Source organism: Sceloporus occidentalis, unplaced genomic scaffold (assembly GCF_023333645.1).
Source record: "Sceloporus occidentalis isolate IW3139 unplaced genomic scaffold, rSceOcc1.0.p SCAF_3, whole genome shotgun sequence".
Classification (NCBI taxonomy): Eukaryota; Metazoa; Chordata; class Lepidosauria; order Squamata; family Phrynosomatidae; genus Sceloporus; species Sceloporus occidentalis.
In genome coordinates, this window is record NW_028316983.1 from 42,518,944 (window position 1) to 42,541,457 (window position 22,514).

Sequence of the window (22,514 nt, forward strand, 5' to 3'; positions counted from 1 at the left end):
CCGGAACCCGGTTTGAAATGGGTCCAGAAAATCAGTATCATCCAAGACCGATTGAAGCTAGATTGCAACTGCCCTCTCGATCACCTTCCCCAAAAAAGGTAGTAGCGAAACAGGCCGATAATTATTATGCATCAGGGAGTCTAGGGAGGGCTTTTTTAGCAGCGGTTTTACTATGGCCAATTTTAAGCTGGATGGAAAACACCCTTCCCTGAATGATGAATTAATTATGCGGTGCAACATGGTGGTTACAACCGCTCCCCCCTGAGCCGCTAACCACGAGGGACAGGGATCGAGAGAGCAAGTTGTCTTCCTAACACTTCTAAGGATCTTGTCCACTTCCTCAGTACTTACAGACTCAAAATGATCCAGTACAATTGAGTCCACGGAAGCTGTTTTATTTCTGCTCCTCTTTTAATCAAGATGCCTCATATTACTGCTTTGCTAGCGTCCCAAACAGTCTTCACCTGTACCTCGTTTGTTAAATTCTCCTCAAAGTACTTTTTCAATATTTTTTTTTGCATGTAGCTTTCTCCCTGTAAATCCATTGGCAATGTTGCAAGATTTATCTGCTGATGTAACTGACTCTACCAGGAGAATTTATAGGGAGGTAATTTCCTCTCCCTACTGCAGCCCTCAAAAGGTTATAAAAAGCTCTAGAGGACTGGGAAACCATTTAACTACCTTTAAAATGTTCAAGTTATCACCTTAATGCACATTTCCCATTAATGGAAAGACAAGCTGTTCAAAACATCATTCCCACTGACCCCACTGCTTTCTCACCCGTTGTTTATTATAATGATACATTTATTGCTTACAAAGAATGGGAACAAAAAGATCTCTACAGACACACTGGGTTTTTTTTTCAAAACTAAAAAGCAAAACACAGGTAGCTAATTAAAGGAACAATCGGAAAACAGACCAGGATTCAAATACATCAAATCATTTACTTTCTTTCCAATCACACAGTAAAAATGTCAATTAATAGACCATTAAGTCAGTTTGAAACATTTATAAGACATGCTTGCTAACATATAAGATCTATTTTATTCTATTAGAAACCACGTTCCCAGAGCCTACAGGGGTCAAAGAGGTTTGGATAAATGATTTTAAAGCAATATAGACAATAACACCTGGTCTTATTTATGGAAAGACCATCTCTCCTAGTACTGAAGAATGTATGATCAAATTAATCAACTGTTACTACCTAACACCAATCAAACTGCAATACCTGGATGGTCTTCTGAATGATAAATGCTGGAAAAACCGTTGTGCAAAATTTACATATGGAGTGGGAATGACTATAGGTAACAGGATATTAGACCAAAGTTTTCCAAATAGTAAGCAAGATGACAAACAATTAATGTGGATCCTAAAATTGGGACTACTCTCTTTATTTATTAATCAATACAGATCGCTAAAACATAAAGAACTCATTAGCTTGTGGCCTAAAGTTGCTTCAAATTGGAAAACAACAGAATCTTGGATGAAAGGTTTTTGGAATATTCCTGTAATGGAAAAACTACTTTCTTATCTTTGAGATATAAATGATGATCAGACACTTTTTAAAAATATGGTTTCCCTTTATTTACTTTATTAATCATTTATTTGACTTTGTTGCCCAATGTTATTATTAGGAAAGATTTGAGATAGTTCATTTTGTATGACAAAGATTCAAAGATTGTGTTTCCTGTATCTTGAAAATTGGTATTTGAAACATGTTGTTTGGTGTTTTATCTTTGTGATTAAGTAAAGCACAATAAAAGTTTTTTTAAAATGATGCAAAACCCTCTCATTTAGCAAGTGTAACAATGGACAGCCCTGACGCCCAAGACAAATTCAGATGGTAGGCAAAGTTAAATCTGTCTGTACAGTGCAATGCTTATGCTGTTAGTGACATTTGCTCACTATTCTGGCTATTCCGCACAAATATTTTGCGAGCTACATGGCTCTGAAGGGTTTGGGTTGTGTTTTTTTTTTTGGGGGGGGGGGAGGAATAACTGCTGTAATACTGGGAGGAGAGGGATTGTGCCATAAATCTCCGTATTTCCCTCAAAGTTCTCCAGCAATACTTAATTTCTGGAACGCTAGCACCAAAACAGCAGAAGCCACTCAATAGGGGGAGCAGGGCATTAAGGACTCAACTGTCATGACTGCCCTCAGCCCCACAGTCAACACAAAACAGAATATATTGGAAGAAACATTTCTAAAGTATGTTATTTACCTTCATCCACTCCTTTGGAGGTAGATTCTGGCTCTTTTAAAGGTCCAATTTCATCTAGTAGTGGTGTAACAACATCTGTATCTATAGGCTCATGACTACTACTTGTAGAATTACTTGATCGTCTCTTTATGGAATCTTTTTCATTCTCTGGAACATTTTTTAACTTTTCTTGTGCTAAAAACAATTATATGGCATCTTAATACAGATTTTAACCTGTATCACATTCTTTATTAAAACTTTATTTTAGATGACACAGAAGTTCACCATCTAATATAAACATGTGGCTCAAGATATAACTGGGACACTATGCTTATACAACTCCCAGTTGGCCACCTCTATATTCTTGCTTGGGGGCTTTCAAATCACAGTCTCGAGTAAGATCTCAACCATGAAAAAGATACAAGATAAGCATATCTGTAAAGGTAAAGGTAAACCTTCGATAAGTTTGTCAAGTTGTGTCTGACTGTAGGGGGCGGTACTCATCGCCATTATTAATCCAAAGAGCCGGCATTGTCAAAGACGGCTCTGTGATCATGCAGCCAGCATGACTGCACAGAACACTGTTACCCAAGGCAATTAACGACTGAGTACCACTTAAATGAAAAAGAAGGAAGACCAATCTAATGGCAAATCCCAGGAGCTTTCCTATCAGAAGTTTTATTTTCTTCTAGTTTATTTAATCAAACAGACATGTCCATGTGACAAAAAAATTACCATGCTTCTTCTGTGAACACTTGTTTCTGTAACATTTGATATCTTTTGATTAGAAGGTACTCATTCTAGCAAAGGTCACCAACACATTTTAGAGATTAAAATATGTTAAAATCATACAAAATCTTTTATAGATAACGATATCTAACATATAACATTAATTATTTTTTGTGATCAAACATTGGTTTGTTTTTCATTTGTTTTGTGCCTTCAAGTTGATTCTGATTTATAGTAACTCTAAGGTGATCCCATCACAGGGTTTTCTGGGACTGAGAATGTGTGACTTGCCCAAGATCATCCAGTGGTTTTCTATGGTTCAGTGGGCAAATGAACCCCTGGTCTCCAAGATCATAGTCCAAACCTCAAACTAGTACACCATGCTGGCTCCCTATTTTCTGTTACTCACCACTATTTTCATTTCCCAAATTAGACTCTTATTTCATGCTCCCATCAAGTGGAAAAAAAACATTGTACTTCTCACATTAACTATGACCTCAGTTATCATCTAGATTGTTGTTGTAGTTTGTTGTTGTTGTGTGGCTTTGAAGTTATTTCCAATTTATGGCAACCCTAAGGTGAACCTACATGGTGGTTTCTTGGCAAGTTGCTTCAGAAGGGGCTTGCCACTGCCTCCCTCTGAGGCTGAGAGAATATGACTTGTCCAAGGTCACTCAGTGGATTTCATGGCTGAGCTGGGATTTGAACCCTGGTCTCCAGAGTCATTGTCAAACACTCAAACCACTAAGCCACACTGGTTCTCTGGACTGGCTCTCCTACTGGACTACAACCATGGTAGTTGAGGATGATAAAGGTTGTAGAGCAGGACATTAGGTTGGAGAAAGTTGCTCTGAGAATTACAGCATTATAATGAAAAACAGTTAGACAAGTATTATGCAATGAAAAAAAGTTAGAAATTACAGATGTGCTAAAAACTACTGTTAGATTACTTTCATCTGGAATGGGCATGAATAAACAAACTGCTCCAGCAAGAATTGCTTTCAGGCAACCATGTACCGTAATGACTGTCACTGATTTGCATCACAACTCCAGCATGCATTTGATACTTAAAAATACATTTAAAAGTCTCCCCATTGTACATCAAAAGAATGGAAGTAATTTCTCAATTCGCACCATAAATCTTTTGGTTGTTTTATAGAGACTGTACCTGCACGGTTATTTGGCCAAACTGCTACAGTGATTCAATATGATTATGATCACAGTGTGGAGTAGCTTACCATTCATCTGTCCTTCTTTCCTATGGTCTCTTGTCATTCCAACCATGCAGGGATAAGGCAGCGTGCACTAGCTTGCTTGGCTGGCTTCCAGCCTTGCTCCCAGGCGTGCTCCTGAGGGCCTGCTGCCTAGCTGTTTCCGGGCTCTGCTGGGCAGCTGAGTGCGTCACTCATGGCTTCAACGCTGATCGGGCCCTCTCCCAAGGAAGGGTGCTGGGCCAGCTGAAGCCACAAGGGGCAAAGGGGAGGGGAGGGTGCTGCTACTACTCCCCAGCAAGCCCTACTCCCCCCAGCCACCAAGCCTGGTGATGCCTCTGCTGGAGATCAGGGTTTGATTTTCCACTTGGCCACGAAATATCACTGGGTGAACTTGGGTGTATCTACACACTCATCCCCAGAAAAAAACCCCATAAGTTGCCTTAAGGTCACAGTAAATCAGAAATGACTTGAAGGCACATAACAAAACTTTATCATCTCTTGTTCAGAGGTTTAACAAAAAACTGGTGAAATGGGAAAAGTGAAATGGGAAAGAGAATTAGCAAATGGTTGTCCTATTTATATAAAAAGTAAGCAATTCTGTGTTTTTATTTATTTATTTGAAAAGAAACATAAAGGAAAAATGTTATAATTTATTCTCAGTCTCTTCTGAACTGAATCAGCCTATGTTATGAGTTCCTGGCATTAAGGAAACACTCTGCAGTTGACAGGGGGATGTTTCATTAAAGCCGAAAAAATCCGCTGTGATTGTTTCACTATGTTGGCTTTTGGCGGAACCAAAGATAGGACCAAAACCTTATTTTTTTCCCTCTAGCTTTTCTTTCATAAAATGGAGGTGATTCTTTCCCTACTTTATAACCTTTAGGGCTGAAGAGCAGGGTATAAATACCATAATAATGATAATAATAATAATGAAAATAAATAAATAAATTACTTAAGATTATTGTGTTTTAAGAGTGTTAATAACCCCATATGTGCAGCAATTTAAATCTAAAATTTAATGATAATTACACTTTCCTTTTTTTATGTTTTCTACTGCAGTTAAACAAGTAGAACATATTTAAGTAAATACTTACACATGTTTTTCTGGAGCCGTGGACGTTTTGAAGGGAGCTCTCCTCCTTTGGGTATTTTCCGCCTTCTCAGTTCTAACGTTATTGGCTGTAACGTTTGAGAACCCTGATCTAAATATTGAAAGAGAGGAGAAGCATTTCTAATTATTCCACTATCTCTATCCTTTCTAGAATTTAGGAACTGAATCCTGTACTCTTACTTTCTTTTTTGGTACCAAGTATTATTATTATGTTTTATTTATATAGCGCTGTACATTTGCACAGCGCTGTACATACAAACAATAAATAATACATAACAATACAGAAAAGGGTTCAATAAAACAGGCAACAAATTAAAAATGTCATATCCCCCCCCCCCAGCATAAGGTAAATCCCACATATGCTGGAGCCCCATTACTTCTTCCAGGGTGCGCCATGGCTTCTTCCGGCATGGCTTTCAGCGTATGCTAAAAAGCCACGTATATCATGCCTGTGTATGACGTATACTTATGTTTATTCCAATGAATTGAGAGAATATCCCTATACTACTACTCTCCAAAATACACTATGATAAATGCTTACCACTTCTGAAGAAAAAAAAATCACTGCTGGTATTTCTAAGAAATGTGACAAAAATAAATGAATATGCAGTGAATTTCAAATGGGTCAAACTTCAGGTGGTTTAATAATGGCTGGTAAATAATTTGGACGTAACATCATAGACTTGCTCTGCATGTCTGTGTTTGTTTGTGTGAGTGCATGTATGTGTCTTCGGGCTGTCTTTTGACTTATGGTGACCCCATGAGTTTCATACGATTTTCCTAAACAAGGAATACTCAGAGGTGGTTTTGCCAGTTCCTTCTTCTGAAAGACAGCCTGCAGCAAACATCTCTAACCACAAGAAGCCAAGGCATCTCCTAGAAGACCAAGTTTTGCTTGTTACCACTGACCTGCTGGAGGCACCACAGGCGGTCTACCACGTCGTCTTTTGGTTTCTTTGAGGTTTTCTGGAGGAGTCTTCACATTATCATTTTCAGGTTTCTTCTCAATCTGGGTGTCTATTGAGAATTCCCTATCATTTTCAGAAATGTTCTCTTTGTCTTCTTTCCCATCCTTAGGTAAAGCCTTTTCAGATACCTTGTTTTTTTCTAAAGGTACTATTAGCTTTCCTTCTTTATCAGGTTTAGACCTTCGTTCGGTCTTTAACGTCTTTTCATCCTTGTCTTTCTTATTATTTTCAGTTGCTTTCCTCTGTTCTTTAAACTTTTCCCATCTTTCAGGAGATGAAGGGATTTCATTACCTCTCTCCTTTGGTCTTGGATTATTCACAATAGGCTAAAAATAAAGAAAAAATATATGATTTCCTCCCACTGCAAATATATTTATTTACAAAATTGAAAGGGGCACAATGCACCACTGAATTTAACTAACCTTATCTTTTGTTGCACATTCTAGAAGGAGATATTTAATGCCTCCTTTAGTAATGGCCAGCACTTCAGTCAAGCTGTCAAGCACAAAAACATGCTGTCATGAAAGGGGCATCCAGACAGCATGTACACCAGCTGCAATTCTGCAGCTACGAGCTAAATCTGATCTCACCTTAGTGGATCTGATTTATTTTGCTCTATATAGTGGGACCTCGTGGATTTAAGCATCCTTGGACAGCAAGCCCTGTGGTCCCCCATGATGATGCATGCACATGGCTGTGCTACCATTAGTGACAACGAGACTTGAGGTCTCATGCTTTTGGTATCTGCAGGGGGTCCAGAACGGATCCCCCATGGATATGAAGGTCCAACTGTACATTACTTTAATACAGCTTCTAAAAGTTTGTTATTTTGTTCATATGCCTCTTTTATTATATGCACAAATTATTGAAAGTCATCCCAATAATTTGGTTGATGGGCAGGATAAATATTTCTTAATAAATGATTAAAATAACATTACAAACATTCTAACATTTGGCTTTTAAATGCTGTCTGATGCTGGGTGAGCTTTATATGATGGTTATTATCAAATGGTATTTGGTTTCCCTTTTGAAATTCTGTAGGTTTATAGTTTTTATGTACATGCAATTATATCACTAGTAAAAAGAAGAAAGTAGTCATAGGAATATTTCTATCATAACATTCTATAACTGACCAGAGATTCAGGAAGAGAAAGGCAACCACTCAACATCTGGCTGCAAGAGAGTTCAGATCACCCTCACAGATCTCCAGTAACTCACTTGAAATCAAACATTTAAAAGCCTGGAAAAATGTAAGGTCTTTGCTTGATGTGGAAAAGGTAGTGAAGAAGGTATCTCCTCTGGGAAGAATCTTCTAAACCGGTATGTCTTCATTAAAAAAGGACCTTTTGTGGTAAATAAATGCCATATTCAAAAGGCAAGAAAAGAGCAGGGAGTCCTGTCTTGCAACCATGATGGGAGTACTTCCCTGACTAGTGAACAGAGATGTGAGAAACCCTTAATAAACTTCTTAACTGTCCTGGTAGTAAAGAGTGAGGCCGAAAGATGGCTTGGCATTAAACTACCGCAGCATGACAGACCTTAAAGGATGAGACCAAGAGCTTTTTCTCCTTAAGGGCCAGTAAGAAAGCCAATATAATCTTCTCATTATTTGAAGCTGCAGAGAAATGGAATTCCACTCCAAAAGCACAACATGTGAGCCATCTATATGCATTGTACTAAATAATGGAAGGTTTCCTAGATGCTTGCAAGACAGTCTAAATAAATATGATAATCTATTTTGCTCTGAATCTCCAGGCTTTGAGGGGGAAAACTGGATGTCTGGATGACAATGAGTCAAAATGCTTCCTGAGATAGAGACCCTTTATGAGCCAACACCACAGTCCAACTGAGTTGTTCTGCTACACTGAAAGCTACAGGAATCTATTTTCTTGGAATGTACCACTCCCAAATAAGAGTCAGTGATTCCCCCTGCTTGTTGATATGCAGACAGAATGTCATCTTCGTTAAGGCTAGTTTATATAATAGATGGTTGTCATGTTGATGTAACATATGACTGTCATGTTGTCCAAAACTTCCTGGATCATCCTGCTATGCAGTTCCAACGTGAAGGCCCATAGGTCTTTTTGTACTACTAGTAATTCCAAAGATTTTATATGGACTTGACATGGGCCTGGAGAATCTTCTACACTGAAACACATATTGCAGTACTTTGGCGCGTTACAGACCGCCCAGAAGGGGCGGTCTGCCACCGCCGCCATTTGCAGTGAGGAGGAGCCCCAGCGTCCAAACCGCGAGGCTCCTCCGCGCGGCAAATAAGAATTGCCAAAATGGCGCTTCTCTTTGCAGCGCGGATATGCCACGAGGCGCCAATTGCGCACTTGCAGCGTCATATGTGCTGCGCGATGTGCAGACGCAGCGTGTCTGCTACGTAAAGATGGTGGCCCCCGTGTGGAACGGGCGCCGTCATTTTGTACGGACTAGGTCCGTATTAGGGTTAGGGGCATCTGGAAGGGACGCCCCTTTCTAACCCTAATACGGACCCAGTCCGTACTTTATACCCGTTTGTAACGGGCCTTTGATCCCAAAGGACGAAGGTTCATGAGTGTGAGAGTCCAATCAAGTCTCTAAGGAGGGTATGCATTGTGTCAGGGCGAGAACTGATTTCTGTAGGTTTACTCTTAGAATGAGATGCCCAAGAAGGTCCAAGGTCCAATCCACATCTCTCTGCAACCTGCTTTTTGATGTTGCCACCAATAACCAATTATCTCAGATAAGGAGCACCATCAGCCTCGCTCACCCTCCAAGTTAAAACACCACAGCTGCCATCATTTTGCTGAATACCTTTGGAGCTGTGGAAACTGCGATTAGCAATACCTTGTATTGAAACATTGAAGACCCCACTGTAAACCTGAGAAACTGTGTTGGGGTTCGATCCCTGTGTGGAACTATGCATCCTGCCAGTTAAACACCATGAACAAATCTCCCTGTCTGAGGAGTGGAAGGATGGTTTGTAACGTGACCCCCAGGCTCTAAGACAGAACTCAGCAATCTGTTTCTTTTCAGAATTGTAAAGTAAGGAGGAAAGTACCCTGTGACCTTGCCCCACAGGGAACTGTCTTTATCATGCCTTTCCAAAGGAGACTGTCAAATTCTTCAAGCAGCACTCTCAATGGTAGAGCCAATCTGAAAATGCCTCTAGGCAGATGTGAATTCGATGGTGTAACCCTTTTGGATGATCATCAACGCTCATGTGTTGGTGCAGATCTTTTGCCATACATTGTGGGATAAAGAAGGTTGATAAGAGTAGCAGGATATAGAGATAAGGATGAACTAAGAGTGCCTCTGGCTGAGTCAAAGGTGTTATTTTAAACTCCTATGGATTTCTAAGAAGACATAGAAGGGAGAAATCAGAAGTGGCAGAATGACTGGTGGTGGGATAAAGTGAAGTGAGATGATTGTCCACATTCTCAAGGCTGACGTAAATTTGGAAAAAGAACCAGAGAACTTTCTCCGATATGCTTCTGTGGCTGACATTGTCTGGTGTCAGACTGAAATCCCATTTTCTCTGCTGTGTTATGAACTTTGGGTATTGTTCACCTTTTGAGTTAAAAGAAGCCATCACCTTCAAATGGGAGATCCTTATATCCTCCATGAGACTAGCAGACAAAAGTCAAACATAAGGTTGGGAGGGTGACTGAAGTCAACATGACTTTAGTTGTGCAATCTGCATCACAGAGATTAGATTTGACCTGTTGTGCGACCACAATGAACTACTTGCTGAAACAAGAGTGACATTTCTCCATGTATGTCAGGGAGGTATGAGATGACTAACAAGATCTTCTCCCACAAGGATTAATAATAACCTGTCATATATACCTGTCAGCTCAACATCCAAATGGATAGGATTGTGGAAGAACAGAAGCACCATCTGAGGTCTAACTGGTGATCTGTGTCCAGAGGAGTAGAATAAGGCTACTTCCCTTCAGTTATGAGGGCTTCATAATGATAGTTAGGATGGGATGAGTAAAAAGAAATAAAGCACCTTCCTTCTTGTCCTTTTGTAAGTTCTCCAGTCTTTCTGAAGTGGGTGATACTGAAGATGATTTCTTCCAACATTGTTTTATTAAGTCCAATAAAATAGGAAGAAGAGGAAGCATGACAGGTGTTGTAGCATGACAGTCCATTGTTTTAAAGACCAGGTCTAGAGCTGGAGCCAGCTGAGATTTAGTTTCCGGACCAAGCAACTTGACCAGTAATAAGATCAAATGTCCCAGGAAGTAGAACAGGTATGCATAAGAAAATTCTCACCATGCAGTCTCACCATAGGGATGACGATGGTCAATGCAAAGAAACAAGGTAAATCTTCTCTATACAAGTGGCTACCAAAACATGAATAGCAAGGGCTTGACACAAAATAACTTTTATGCCTTGATATTTGCTATGAAGATCATGCAAACTGAATCTAGGTCTGTCTAATAAGGATCCCTTCTGCTGGAGTATGTATAGTAAGGATCCCTTCTGCTGGAAGAAAACTAGCAGTAGGATGGCAAGCAAACATGGTGACTGCATCTGTGACTGGAATTTATACAGAGACAACAAATTAAGATTTGACTCATGGCCATGTCATACCTCCTGCACTGGGGATACTGGAGAAAGTGGTTACCGAGAGGGTGCAGGTGGAGTGATCACATTCTGTTCTGAAGTGGCTGTTTGTAGTATTGAGGAAGGCTCCATAATGACAAAGACCACAATGGAGGGATGATTTTTTGGTACTCTGTTGATATCATGTATTTAAATGATCAAATGTGCTTCTTCATGAGGTTGAAATTATAGTGGTGCTATTCAAAGTGATGGTCCTTGAACTGGGGTGGTCCCTAAGTCATTAGCTGCTGGTCCCTGGTGAGTTTCCAGGAAAAAGAAATCATTGTAGTCAATGGGCACAAATCTGGTGTCAGCTGCTGGCACATTGGAAAAGAACTCCTCCTGGTTCCCTATGTCAAAAAGTTTAAGAAGCACTGCCTTATAGGCCATACAAAATGGAAAGCAATGCCCCTTGACTGAAGGTGCAAGGAATAGAAGAAAGAAACAACAAGAGAAATAACTACATTTGGGGAGGAGGAAGAAAAAATAGTATATCATGGGGAACAAGAAAAACGAAAAAAGTAAACGAAGCATGAAAGAGTAAAAAGTTGCTCAGAAGTATCCTAGCAATGTAAACGACAGTGGATAAAAAAGGTCCTGAACAGGAAGTAGCTTTGGTGCACAAAAAGGAAAAAGGGATGGGTTTTCTTCCAAAGCTATTCAGTTCTAGGGCTTTCTAATATGTGGCTCTGCACAAGTGCAAGACTCAATTGTATGAGGCACAGAGACACAAAGAAGATGATGAAAATTCTTCAAATGTGGTTTCAGAGACTGGATTGTACAGACTAATCACAGCTAATGTTGACCAAAAGTCTTGGTTTAGATGACATGGGAAGCTCAAGTTAAGTAAAAGAGAAGAAGAGGAAGTGCAGGAGGAATGGAACGAGAGAGTGTATAAGCCTGAAATTCACTATTCAAGCATGGTGTTATAACCATGGCTTAATGTGACATACAAATGCTGCTTGCATATTCCAATATATATATATATTAAATACAGAAATAAGTTATTACCTGATCTTTGGAAAAAGCTTTGACATGTATATTCTTGACTGTCTGAATTACACCATCATAAAATTTCACAGTATATGTACCTACAATTGAAAAGATAAAAAGTCACTATGAATTGTAGAAAAATATACAGTGTGATAATTACTCAAAGTAGGAACATAAAGGTATTCTCATTTAAAGTGTTGTTGCGTGCCTTCAAGTCTTTTCCAACTTATGGTAACCCTAAGCCACAGGTTTTCTTGGCACATTTCTTCAGAGGGGATTTGCCATTTGCCTTTGCCTTCCTCTGAGGCTCAGAGTATGACTTGTCCAAGGTCACCCAGTGGCTTTACATGGTGGAGCTGTGATTTTGACCCTGGCCTCCAGAGTCATAGTCCAATTCTAAAACCACTCCACCATTTAAATAACAAGGTAGAAATGAATTAATAATCAAGCTACTGGTGCCAAATACTAAGCTACCCTTTTAGGTTCCTCACTAATGTCCAACTATTTCCAGTTTAATTTAGGATGTGAGTTTTCCTTCCAATTGTATGTTTTGCTATATCGCTAACTTGACACAAGGTGTGTCTTCCAAATTCTTCATACATGTTGTTTTCAAAACTTCAAATATTAAACATGTGTTATTATATATAATCATAAAAATTACAAATGGTCAATCCACATGATTTCAACGATCTTATACAAGTCTCTCAATGGATGTATGGATGAAGAAAATAAAAGGGCATGTTGTTATGTTTTTTTAACTGTGAGCAAAGGGGGGGAGAGAACAATTTTTAATTAAAATTTTAATGAAATTATATAAAAAAGGAATACAATAAATAGAAATACAATAAAAAGAAGGCTAAAACCCTATGAAATCGTACAATTACAAAATAATCTTTCAAAACTTTCCATCTTTCAAGAACATCCCTTATAGAGAGAACAATTAACTAGCTTCAGAGCAGCAACTTCTTAGACTGTGAAAAAACTAGGCCTGTCCAAAACATTCTTTAAAAGATAAAATAAAATGAAGTTTATGTTTAACATCTGCTAACATCTCCACTTACACTGCGCCCGTGTCATATGTGGGTGCGATATATGCGGTTTTCATTAGTACAGAGCAAGCACACTGGAAGAAGTAATGACCTTACGTGGGATTTCCCTTATGTGGGCGGATCTGGAAAGGCACCCCCATGTAAGGGAAGGGCCCACTGTAATTTATCTTTACCCACTAACCACTGAGTAAGAAACAGTCTTAGGTGATATGATTTATTTATTCTTTTTTATAAAGTTGGCCATAGAGTCATGTTGGAGGATCTAGAGATTCCTAGAGAAAACACCTCCTCTCTCTAGGCCAGTGATGGCGTACCTATGGCACGCGTGCCAGGGGTGGCACTCAGAGCCCTCTCTATGGGCACATGTGCTGTTACCCCAGCACAGAGTTTGCCAGAGTTTGTTATTAGAAAGCCAGAGGGACATGGCACTTTGCAATAAATAAGTGGGTTTTGGGTTGTAGTTTGGGCACTTGGCCTCTAAAAGGTTCACCATCACTGCTCTAAGCATTTGTAGGTCCTCCAGCATGATTCTATGGTCAACATCCAGTGGATGTTGACCACAGAGATGCATTGGAGGACCTATATATTTCTAGAGAGGTGTTCTCTCAGGTAAAATAGGGTTTATTTTCTCCACTTTCACGGGGGTCCTGCACCCCTAATCCCAGTGAATGTTGAGGGCTCACTGTACATACATACTTAGCTGTACTACATAGGGCAACTACAAAACCAACTACAAAATACAATAGAATACAGTCGGCCCTTCTTATACATGGATTTTTATACACGGATTCAAGCATACACGGTTTGAAAATGTTCAAAAAAAGTACGAATTTCAAATATCAAACTTTGATTTTCCCTTTTTATAAGGAACACCATTTTGCTATGTCATTATATTTAATGGGACTTGAGCATACACGGATTTTGTTACACATGGGGGATCTTGGAACCAAACTCCAGCGTATAACAAGGGTCCATTGTATAAAGACATGGCTTTTTTAAAATAGATGTTCTATAAAAGTGCATATGCTAAAACAATTGCCTGCCAAAGCAGAAAGTTTCTTTAGTGCCATAAGCCAACCAAATTTCTGAAAGGTAGATAGCTGAAACCCAGGCCTTAGGCTGAAATAAAATGAGTCTAGATAAGAGGTTCACAGTTTTTAGTCTTCTTGATCTTTAGAGCTTCAACTCCTTGAATCCTGACCATTGGCCAGGAGGGATGGGAATTCTTGGAGTTGAAAACCACTGGTCTAGATGATGGATGGCTCACAGACTGCATGTAGCCTGTGTCTTTCTGAGCTCCAGGGCCTTTAGACCCTGAACTTGCTGGTGTATTGGTGGCAAATATTTCAGTGTTTCTACCTTTAAATAAAATATAAATAAATGCCACTAGAGAAATATCTTTAACTCAGTGTGAAGTGATTTGAGTGTAAGATTAGGACTCTGGAGATCAGGGTTCAGTTCCGCATTTGGCCATGGAAACCCACTGGATGACTGTGGGCAAGTGTCACAGTTTCAGCCCCAGGAAAAACCAATTCTGCCCCTGGACATGTCTTCTTTTGACAACTCTGATTCTTTTGCATGTCAATTCACACACACACATACCCGTGGAAATTAATTCACGAATATTTTCTCTCACTACATTTCAGTGTTTCATATCCAGTGGTAATACAAATTCAATTCTCCATAATATACATAAGCAACTGTCATAAACAGTAAGAACACGCAATATTCTTTTAGTCTTTATTTTCAATAAGACTGATGAATAGAAGAGTACCACCACTACCATGTAGTATGAAATCAACAATTTATTCTTACCATCCTTGTTAACAGAAGTAACTTTGGCAGGATAAAAACGACAATCAGACCAGCAAGCCAATACTTGATCATTTATACGAAATCCCTTAAAAAGAGAGAGAGAAAGAGAGTGAAACATTTAGAATTCTAGGATATATGAGTGTACAAAAATATACCACTGAATTACAGCTTTAATAAAATAGCCTATCCTACAGGCTGGGGAGCTCCCTTTCATGGGAAGGTCAGTTGGTTCCCTCTTAGGTCTCTTGCCTGTTAGCAGGCAAATACTTTTTTTAAACCTTTAGTGCTTAAATTATGTGGCTACAAGGAACACACAACTCTCTTGTTGCAACAGATCCTCTAGCTACTGATCTCATTCTGGGAACAAATCAAAGTACAGGGTTTAACCCATGAAGTCCTATATGACTGGTCTGAGTTATTTGAAGCATAGTACTAGCTCTGAAAATTCTGTCTGAGCTTTGAGATCTGCTGGAGAGGTCCTCCTACTCCAGTAGACCCTATGATCAACTTTGGCTGGATGTATGTACAGAGATCTTTTAGCAACTTTGAGACTAACTGAAAGAAAAAAATTGGCAGCAACAACTTTTGTAGACAAACGTCTACTTCCTCAGATGTGTTTGGTGGAGTGGAAGCCAGGGAAAGACATATATGTGCCACTGATATGTGAGAATGCCAATTCAAAATCCTTTGTGGAAATGAAGTGGCAAGTCTAGTTTTAACAATGGTCATTTGTGAACAAAGGCATTAGGAACTAGCCTTTGTGCATGGAGATGAAGTAGCAAATCTAGTTCGGCATAGGAACTACCCTGTGGTGAAGAGAATAGATGAGTGTAGGACACCCACATGAAGATAGGGTCAGATAGTGTTGAAATGTGTATAATGTGCCAGGATGCCATTACTGTATCTTTGTTCAATCCATTGCTTAGGGACTGCAGTCTACAGATGAACTCCAGTTCTGCTGTTTTTCCTTCTAATCTGCCTTTGTAATTATTTTGTTGAAGGATCTCTGTTCTGAGGTCTGAGATGGAATGCCCAGGGAGAATGAAATGTTCTGCCACAGGTTTTTGTGTATTCCCTTTCCTAATGTCTGATTTATGTCCATTTATCCTCTGGTGCAGGGACTGGTCTATTTGCCCAATGTAGAGTGCTGATGGGCATTGATGAAATAGTATGGCATAAATCACGCTAGAGGATGAGCACATGAAAGTCCCCCTAATACTGTGAGTGATACCATTACATCTTGTGATGACATTTCCTGGATAAATGTATGGGCAGAGTTGGCATCTTGGTGTATGGCAAGGCTTAGTACCTGTGTCCCCATCTGTGCCATGTGTTCTCCTGTAGGTAAGTACATGTTTGAGATTTAGAGGCTGTCTGTAGGCGAGTATAGGTCTGCCACCAAAAGTCCTTCAGAGAGTGGCATTATTGTCCAGAATGGGTTGAAGTTTGGTGATGATGCACCTGAGTGGTCTCAATTGGGAACTGTATGTGACCACTAGTGGGGTTCTGTCATTTTCTCTATTCAGTCTGTTCTGTAATAGATCAGTCCTGGGTACAAGTCTTGCCTTGTTTATTTGTTTTTTTACTTCATGCGGTGGGTACTGTAATTCCTTAAATTTGGCATCCCTGTCTTGTGGGTCTGAGCAAATGAGATTGTATTGGAGGGCTTGGCTGCGAACCATGGATCTGGAGTGAGTTCAGGGTGAAAAACGAACGTTGGTACTTACCCGTGATACGTTCATTTCCAGCAGATGAGGGTCCTAGCATCCTGTATTCTGGGTTAAGCTCCTCCTATTCGCTCCTGTAGGCAGGGACAATAAACAAAAGACCGGCCCCTATATAGGGAGGAGCTAACCCCCCCCCCCGGGCCTCAGTCAATAACAAGCCAAGCGACTAGTAAGGTAAATCAAGGAACTGAACTTTAGTAACATCAGCTAAGAGTTAATTAGAACACCTTAGAAAAAACTAGTCCAAGAACAAACAAGAACTCAGAAAAACCAATCCAGCAACAAGAAGAACAAGGGAGGTCCACCAACAGGCAGGCAGGGTCAGAGGGCGCAGGCAGCACCCGGGTGAGCAGGATGCTAGGACCCTCATCTGCTGGAAATGAACGTATCACGGGTAAGTACCAACGTTCGTTTCCCCAGCAGACAGGGTCCGAACCTCCTGTATTCTGGGATTTACAAAAGCCCTCTCGAACTGGGAGGGAAGTGCTGCCAGGAGACTGTGGCCCCCGACACAATCTGTTGGAGGACCCTCCTTACAAATGATGCCTCAGCGGACTGAGACACGTCCAGTTTGTAATGTCTTATGAAGGTCAAAGGCGACTTCCATGTGGCCGCCCTGCAAATGTCTGACAGGGAGGCGCTAGTGGCCAGGGCCGCAGAGGTAGATGCATTCCTGGTTGAGTGCGCCATCACCCCCTCGGGTGGAGTGAGATCAAGAGTTCAGTAGCTCTCTTGAATACAAGACCTGATCCAGCTAGTCAGAGTCGAGGCAGATACCTTGCACCCCAAAGAGCCTGGGAGAAAGGAAATGAACAACATCTCAGATGACCTTAAGGTTGAAGTCCTCTTGATGTAGATTTTGAGGGCTCTGTGCACATCCAATGTGTACCAGGACTTTTCAAAGTCCTTCTTAGGATCGGGGCAGAATGAAGGTAGGAGAATGTCCTGTGACACCTGAAAGGCTGAGTTGACCTTAGGCACGACGGTAGGGTCTGGACGAAGGCACACTGAGACTGGCCTAAAAATACACAAGTCTTTACGTATCGACAGGGCCCCAGCTCTGACACCCATCTGGTGGAGGTAATGGCCATGAGGAAGATGACCTAGAGGTAGAGGTGTTTGAGGGAGACCTCCTGAAGGGACTTGATTGGCCCAGCCGTCAGCGCCTTTAAGACCGTGTTCACGTCCCAAGATGGAAAACGTTGTCCAGTGGGCTGGCCCTGTTGGAAACTCCTCTCAACAGCCTCTTAATGTGAGGATGGCCGCCATTCTAGCTGCTCTCATATGGAGCAGAACCGATGTGATGGCAGACACATGCCTTATAACCATGTTGGGTCTTAGTCCCTTTTTAATGCCATCTTGGATGGACTATAGCAAGTCAGCCACTGAAAACCTGAAGCAGTCGATGAGAACTTGTCTAAAAGGTGGATTATGGTGGATGATGTGATCATCAGAATAGAACCTGATCTAATCTGGACCTATGGCAGCTTCCACCCTATCACTGATCACCTGGTCAACTGGTTATAGCAATGAAGGTGATATTAAGGTGATTTCATGTGTAGCAATTAAGACTTACCGCTCTGAAAGAGGAATATTAATGTCTGACCTCCAACTAATATTTCAAAACAATGTGCAGTTCTTTACTGGAACATCTGTGAACCTGTGTAAAATAAGACTACCGTATTTTCCGGCGTATAAGATGACTGGGCGTATAAGACGACCCCCAACTTTTCCAGTTAAAATATAGAGTTTGGGATATCCTTGCCGTATAAGACTACTCCTCTTCCAACGCACACCAAATAAAAATTTAAAAAATCAAATTTGATTTCAATATGGTAATTTTAATTAAAATGCTTATGACATGCAGGTACTTAGCAGGATTGGTCAGCTCTCCCTGCCTGCCCAGCCCTCCCTGTCTCCAAGATTTTATTCTATCGTACTTGTGCAGCGCCTCCCTTACTGCTTTCATATGGTCGCCACATACGGAGGGGATGCGGCCACGGCTATTTTGAGGTTCCCCACCATATGTGGCGACCGCAGATTCTCCAGTCCAGCTCAGAAGTTTCAGCACCCGCCCTATAAGACGACACCCGGTGTATAAGATGACACCCGACTTTTGAGAAGACTTTCCTGGGTTAAAAAGTAGTCTTATATGCCAGAAAATACAGTAATTCCATGATTAGGCAAGGGAGACACTGGATTAACCTTTACCTCGCAGACATTGGTGAGTCCATGCAGAAGCGTGGATGCACTCTGTGTTAACAGGGCCTGTGGTCAGAATTAAGTCTGATTTCATATGAGGATGAACTTGTCTAGAGGCTTCAAAAATCACCCCAACTCCATGTAGCAGGCTATCATCAACCTGTATGAAAGCTGAGGGGTCTCCCGGCTGAATGAACTGCTGATTAAGGAGTCATGAAATGGGAACAGAGGGCTTGGCAAGGATAGCCCTCTGGTATCTAATTTTGAGGAGAGGATTTTCTCCACAAAAAAGATCTGACAAAGGAAAACAAACCTAAATTTTAAATAGTATAGTGGGCCCTCGATATGTACTGGAGTTGGATTCAGGACTTTGCATGGATACCAAATCCATGGAAGCTCAAGTCACATAAAATATAATGGCATAGTAAAATGGAGTCTCCTATATAAAATAGTAAAATCACAGTTTGGTGTTGTTTTTCTGTTTCTGTTTTTTGCTTCTTTTTTTTTTTTTTTTTTTTTTTTTTTGGAATACACACACACACACACGCTGTGGGCATATAGGTGCCTGGTGTAGGTCTATGGTATATTAAATCTGAGAACATGTGCTACCAGAAAACAAGGCATAGGCACTAGGAAGTCCATTTCCCCAGCCTCAGAAGGCAGTGGACAATGGTGTTGTTTGGACCAGACCTTGGCATGAAAACCCAGTCAGGGATAAGATACTCGCCCACACAGCAGCTAACCTTATAACAATAAAATCATAGAATCATGGAGCTGGATGAGACCACAAGGGCCATCAAGTCCAACCCCCTGCCATGCAGGAAATCACAATCAAAGCATGCCCAACAGTATGCAAAGGAATCTGGTAGCACCCTGAGACCATTAAAAGAAAGAGATTGGCAGCATGAACCTTCATGGCCTTGAGCCCAACTCATCATATGCAAGATAGACCTTGTTACAATAGGCCTATCCAGGGCAGGGAGCAGTTGAATGGCAAGCTCATCAGCAGGTATTCTTATTTAAAATGCGACTATCTAGACAAGGTAAGAGGTAATTGTGATCTTTGTGGCAGACTCCTCAGGGCTCTGTAGGATGTCTTAATGGGATTTGAAGCAACCCCTTAGCAGAAAAACCTGATTATATTGTTTTAAAACACTCATGGAGGAAGGGGGATTTCTCCCCCCCATTGGAGAGGAGGCTGTTTGTCTGTTTGTTTTTGATAAGAATTTTTCTTCACCCCCTGTATTAGTGAGAACCATCTCATGGAAGAAACTGTATTTTTTTTAGTTTCTTCCCTTTAGCAGACATCTCTCCTATGAAAAAAGGGAAGGAGAGGAGAGCCACCTCTCCTGAGGCTAGCTGACTGAGGTCCCCTGTGTTTTATAACAGGAACATAACCCTTTGCCACTAAAGTGGAGCTTTGTTGGTCACCTTAATCCAATATATCTATCACCTCATATGAGATGTTTTCACCAAAGATCCTCAATGCATGTAAGCATTAGAGGTCTGCTGAGTGACCAGAGGCCTTCTCCTTGCTCGAGTCGCCCTGTTTATTAGCATTTAAATGAATCTGTATTGTTAAAGCTTATGCTCTTAATGAGAAGTGTTATGGCTGATAACATTTTGCACAAAGAAGGTAGAACCATGTGCTCATCTTATGTCTTAGGCTGTTCCAGCTACGGCAAAAGGGCTCTGGCCCTAATGGAGACAGGGATGGAGGCCCATGAGGAAGGAAGAAAAGTCATCATGTTGGCTTATGGCTAGCCCCTTCCCTTGTTGAATTAGTTTCCAGGCATCTTCTCTGGCCTGGAAAAAGGAGGGGGGGGTGTGAGCAGAAACACTACAACTCAAACCTCATGGGCTAACAGTAATAAAATGAACACCAGAAAAAGTTAACCAGTATCTCTTGTAAATCTGAGCCCCCAGACCTGTTGCTGTGTGGGCTCTCCCCTCCTTTATTTGCCCCATCAAGGGAGGCTGCCTGGGCAGTAGCTTCTTCCAGGCACTGAGGAAACTGCTCTTAAATTAGCAGTGACTGAAGACCATTTGTAATCATGGGTAGATAGCTGCATATGGCCTGTAGTGTAGCCCTGATACTCACAGGGCACTTTGTTTTATTTATGTTTGAGACAGCCCCAACTTCAAGCTGGGGTTTACAGCTTAGCCCTTTTAATCTCAGGCAGGCTTATAGTAACCTGGCTGCATGATAGAAGCTAGCTTGGTCCTCAACTCCCTTCCCACTTGCATAGGTAGCTGGGAAGGGCAGAGGGGCTGCTGTGGGACATGGCTCTACATTTACCTGAGGTATGTCTGTGTCCTGAGAAAGGATAATCTCTGATGGAAAGGAGAGGCCAAGTGCTCAAGCTGTTCTCTCAAGAGCGCCATAGTTTGGGGCAGCCAAACACAATTGGGGGTGAAGGGAACTCTCCACCCATGATATCCACAAGTGGTTTCCTCCTTTGTGTTGTTGTAATTTTTGGGGAGGGAACACATGAGGATTTGTATCCATGTGCTCTCTCATAGAATCCTTGGGTTGAAAGAGACCCCAAGGGCCATCCAGTCCAACCCCATTCTGCCATGCAGGAACTCTCAATCAAAGAATACCCGATAGATGGCCCTCCAGCCTCTGTTTAGAAGTGGGTGGCAGAGGCCATGCTCTCTCTGGGGAGGACATGAAGCCACTTTGTGCTTTTTTGTGGGATGCTCTGTGGCAGCCAAAAAAGACCATTTTAGAGTTGGAAGCTTCAGCTCCTGCTGGGCCAAGTCCAGCTTCCTTTACAGCCATGCAGCTGTACAACATAGAGGAGGAGTCCTCTGCCTCCTTATACGCCATCTCATTATAAGAATTCAAAAGGAATGTGCAGGAGCCCTGGCAACACCACCACGTGTTTCCCAGTCTGCAAAAGGATCCCCCACACCTGTTGGGGTCCTGGGTGCCATTGGGGCCAGAGATGGGAAGGAAGGGGGAGACCAAGGGTTTATGCCCCCATCTGCCCTCCTGGCAGAGTCCCAAATCTTATGCTAGGCATAGTGCCTGCAATGGCCATGGCAGAGGCCTCATGGCAATGCCTGCCCTGAGTGAGGGCATTAGTTCTGGCAAAGGTTCCTTGCTGGCTAGAGAGAGAGGGCCCCTGGTACGCACCCCTTCTCCTGAGTCTTCTGGCTGGCTTGCCTCTCTGACCTTGGCCCTGTTTCAGGCTAGGCAGAGGTGATGCAGAGAAATCTTTTGCCATGGCTTTTGGCTGGCCTGTCCTCTGAACTCTGTCCCAAATGGGCTGAGCAGAGATGCTGAGAAGGGAAGTTTCCATGACTTCTGGCCAGTTTCCTCACTGATCCCTGGCCTTAAACAGGCTGGGCAGAGGTGATGTGGAGAAACAGAGACATGGAGGGGATACCCCTCACCATCTCTTCCCACGGCTCCCATGTGCTGCAATGCTGTTTGCAGAAATCTCCTGTGCTTCCACCATGAAAGGGGGCAGCTTTGGAGGAGAGGGAGAGTCATTGGCAAAGCCAAGACCTTTCTCCAATCCTGGGAGCCCTTGCCATATTAAGTCTTTCTTCATGCTTCCAAGGCAGCAAGAGAAAACGAAGAGAAGAGAAGAAAAGGACTGGAGTGGCTGTAGTGAAGAAGCCGCAGAGCAACAGCAAACACATCCCAATGGGTCTCTCTCTGAAGCAAGCTCCCTCTGTTGAGCTGGCAGACACTGAGCTAGGGAAGCCTGAGCTAAGGATGACCCTTAGCCAGTGCTCTTGGGGTCCTCTGCCACAGCCACCACCAAGGAAGGCGGGAAAGGCAGGAGAGAGGAGAAGGGAAGGCCAAGAAAACTCTCAAACCGCTTTTGGAGAAAGGAAAAACTTTGCTGGCTCGAAAAGACACATCCTGCTAGGAGCTTAGGCAGGAACA

The 22,514-nt window shown here is 41.8% G+C and overlaps 1 protein-coding gene across 5 annotated transcripts in view; it reads right to left on the bottom strand.

The window, feature by feature from the left end:
- Window positions 1-22,514, bottom strand: part of LOC149315812 (PHD finger protein 20-like) — a 79,063-nt gene that overhangs the window by 31,561 nt on the left and 24,988 nt on the right. For 4 of the 5 annotated variants that reach the window (XM_089514168.1, XM_089514164.1, XM_089514165.1 and 1 more), the window contains exons 4-8: window positions 14,682-14,766; window positions 11,836-11,915; window positions 6,164-6,548; window positions 5,238-5,345; window positions 2,222-2,395 (exon numbers count right to left, since the gene is read on the bottom strand). In XM_089514168.1, the coding sequence (XP_089370294.1) occupies window positions 2,222-2,395; window positions 5,238-5,345; window positions 6,164-6,548; window positions 11,836-11,915; window positions 14,682-14,766 (832 nt within the window). The remainder of the gene's footprint in view (window positions 1-2,221; window positions 2,396-5,237; window positions 5,346-6,163; window positions 6,549-11,835; window positions 11,916-14,681; window positions 14,767-22,514) is intronic. The other variant, XM_089514167.1, reaches the window with a different exon arrangement.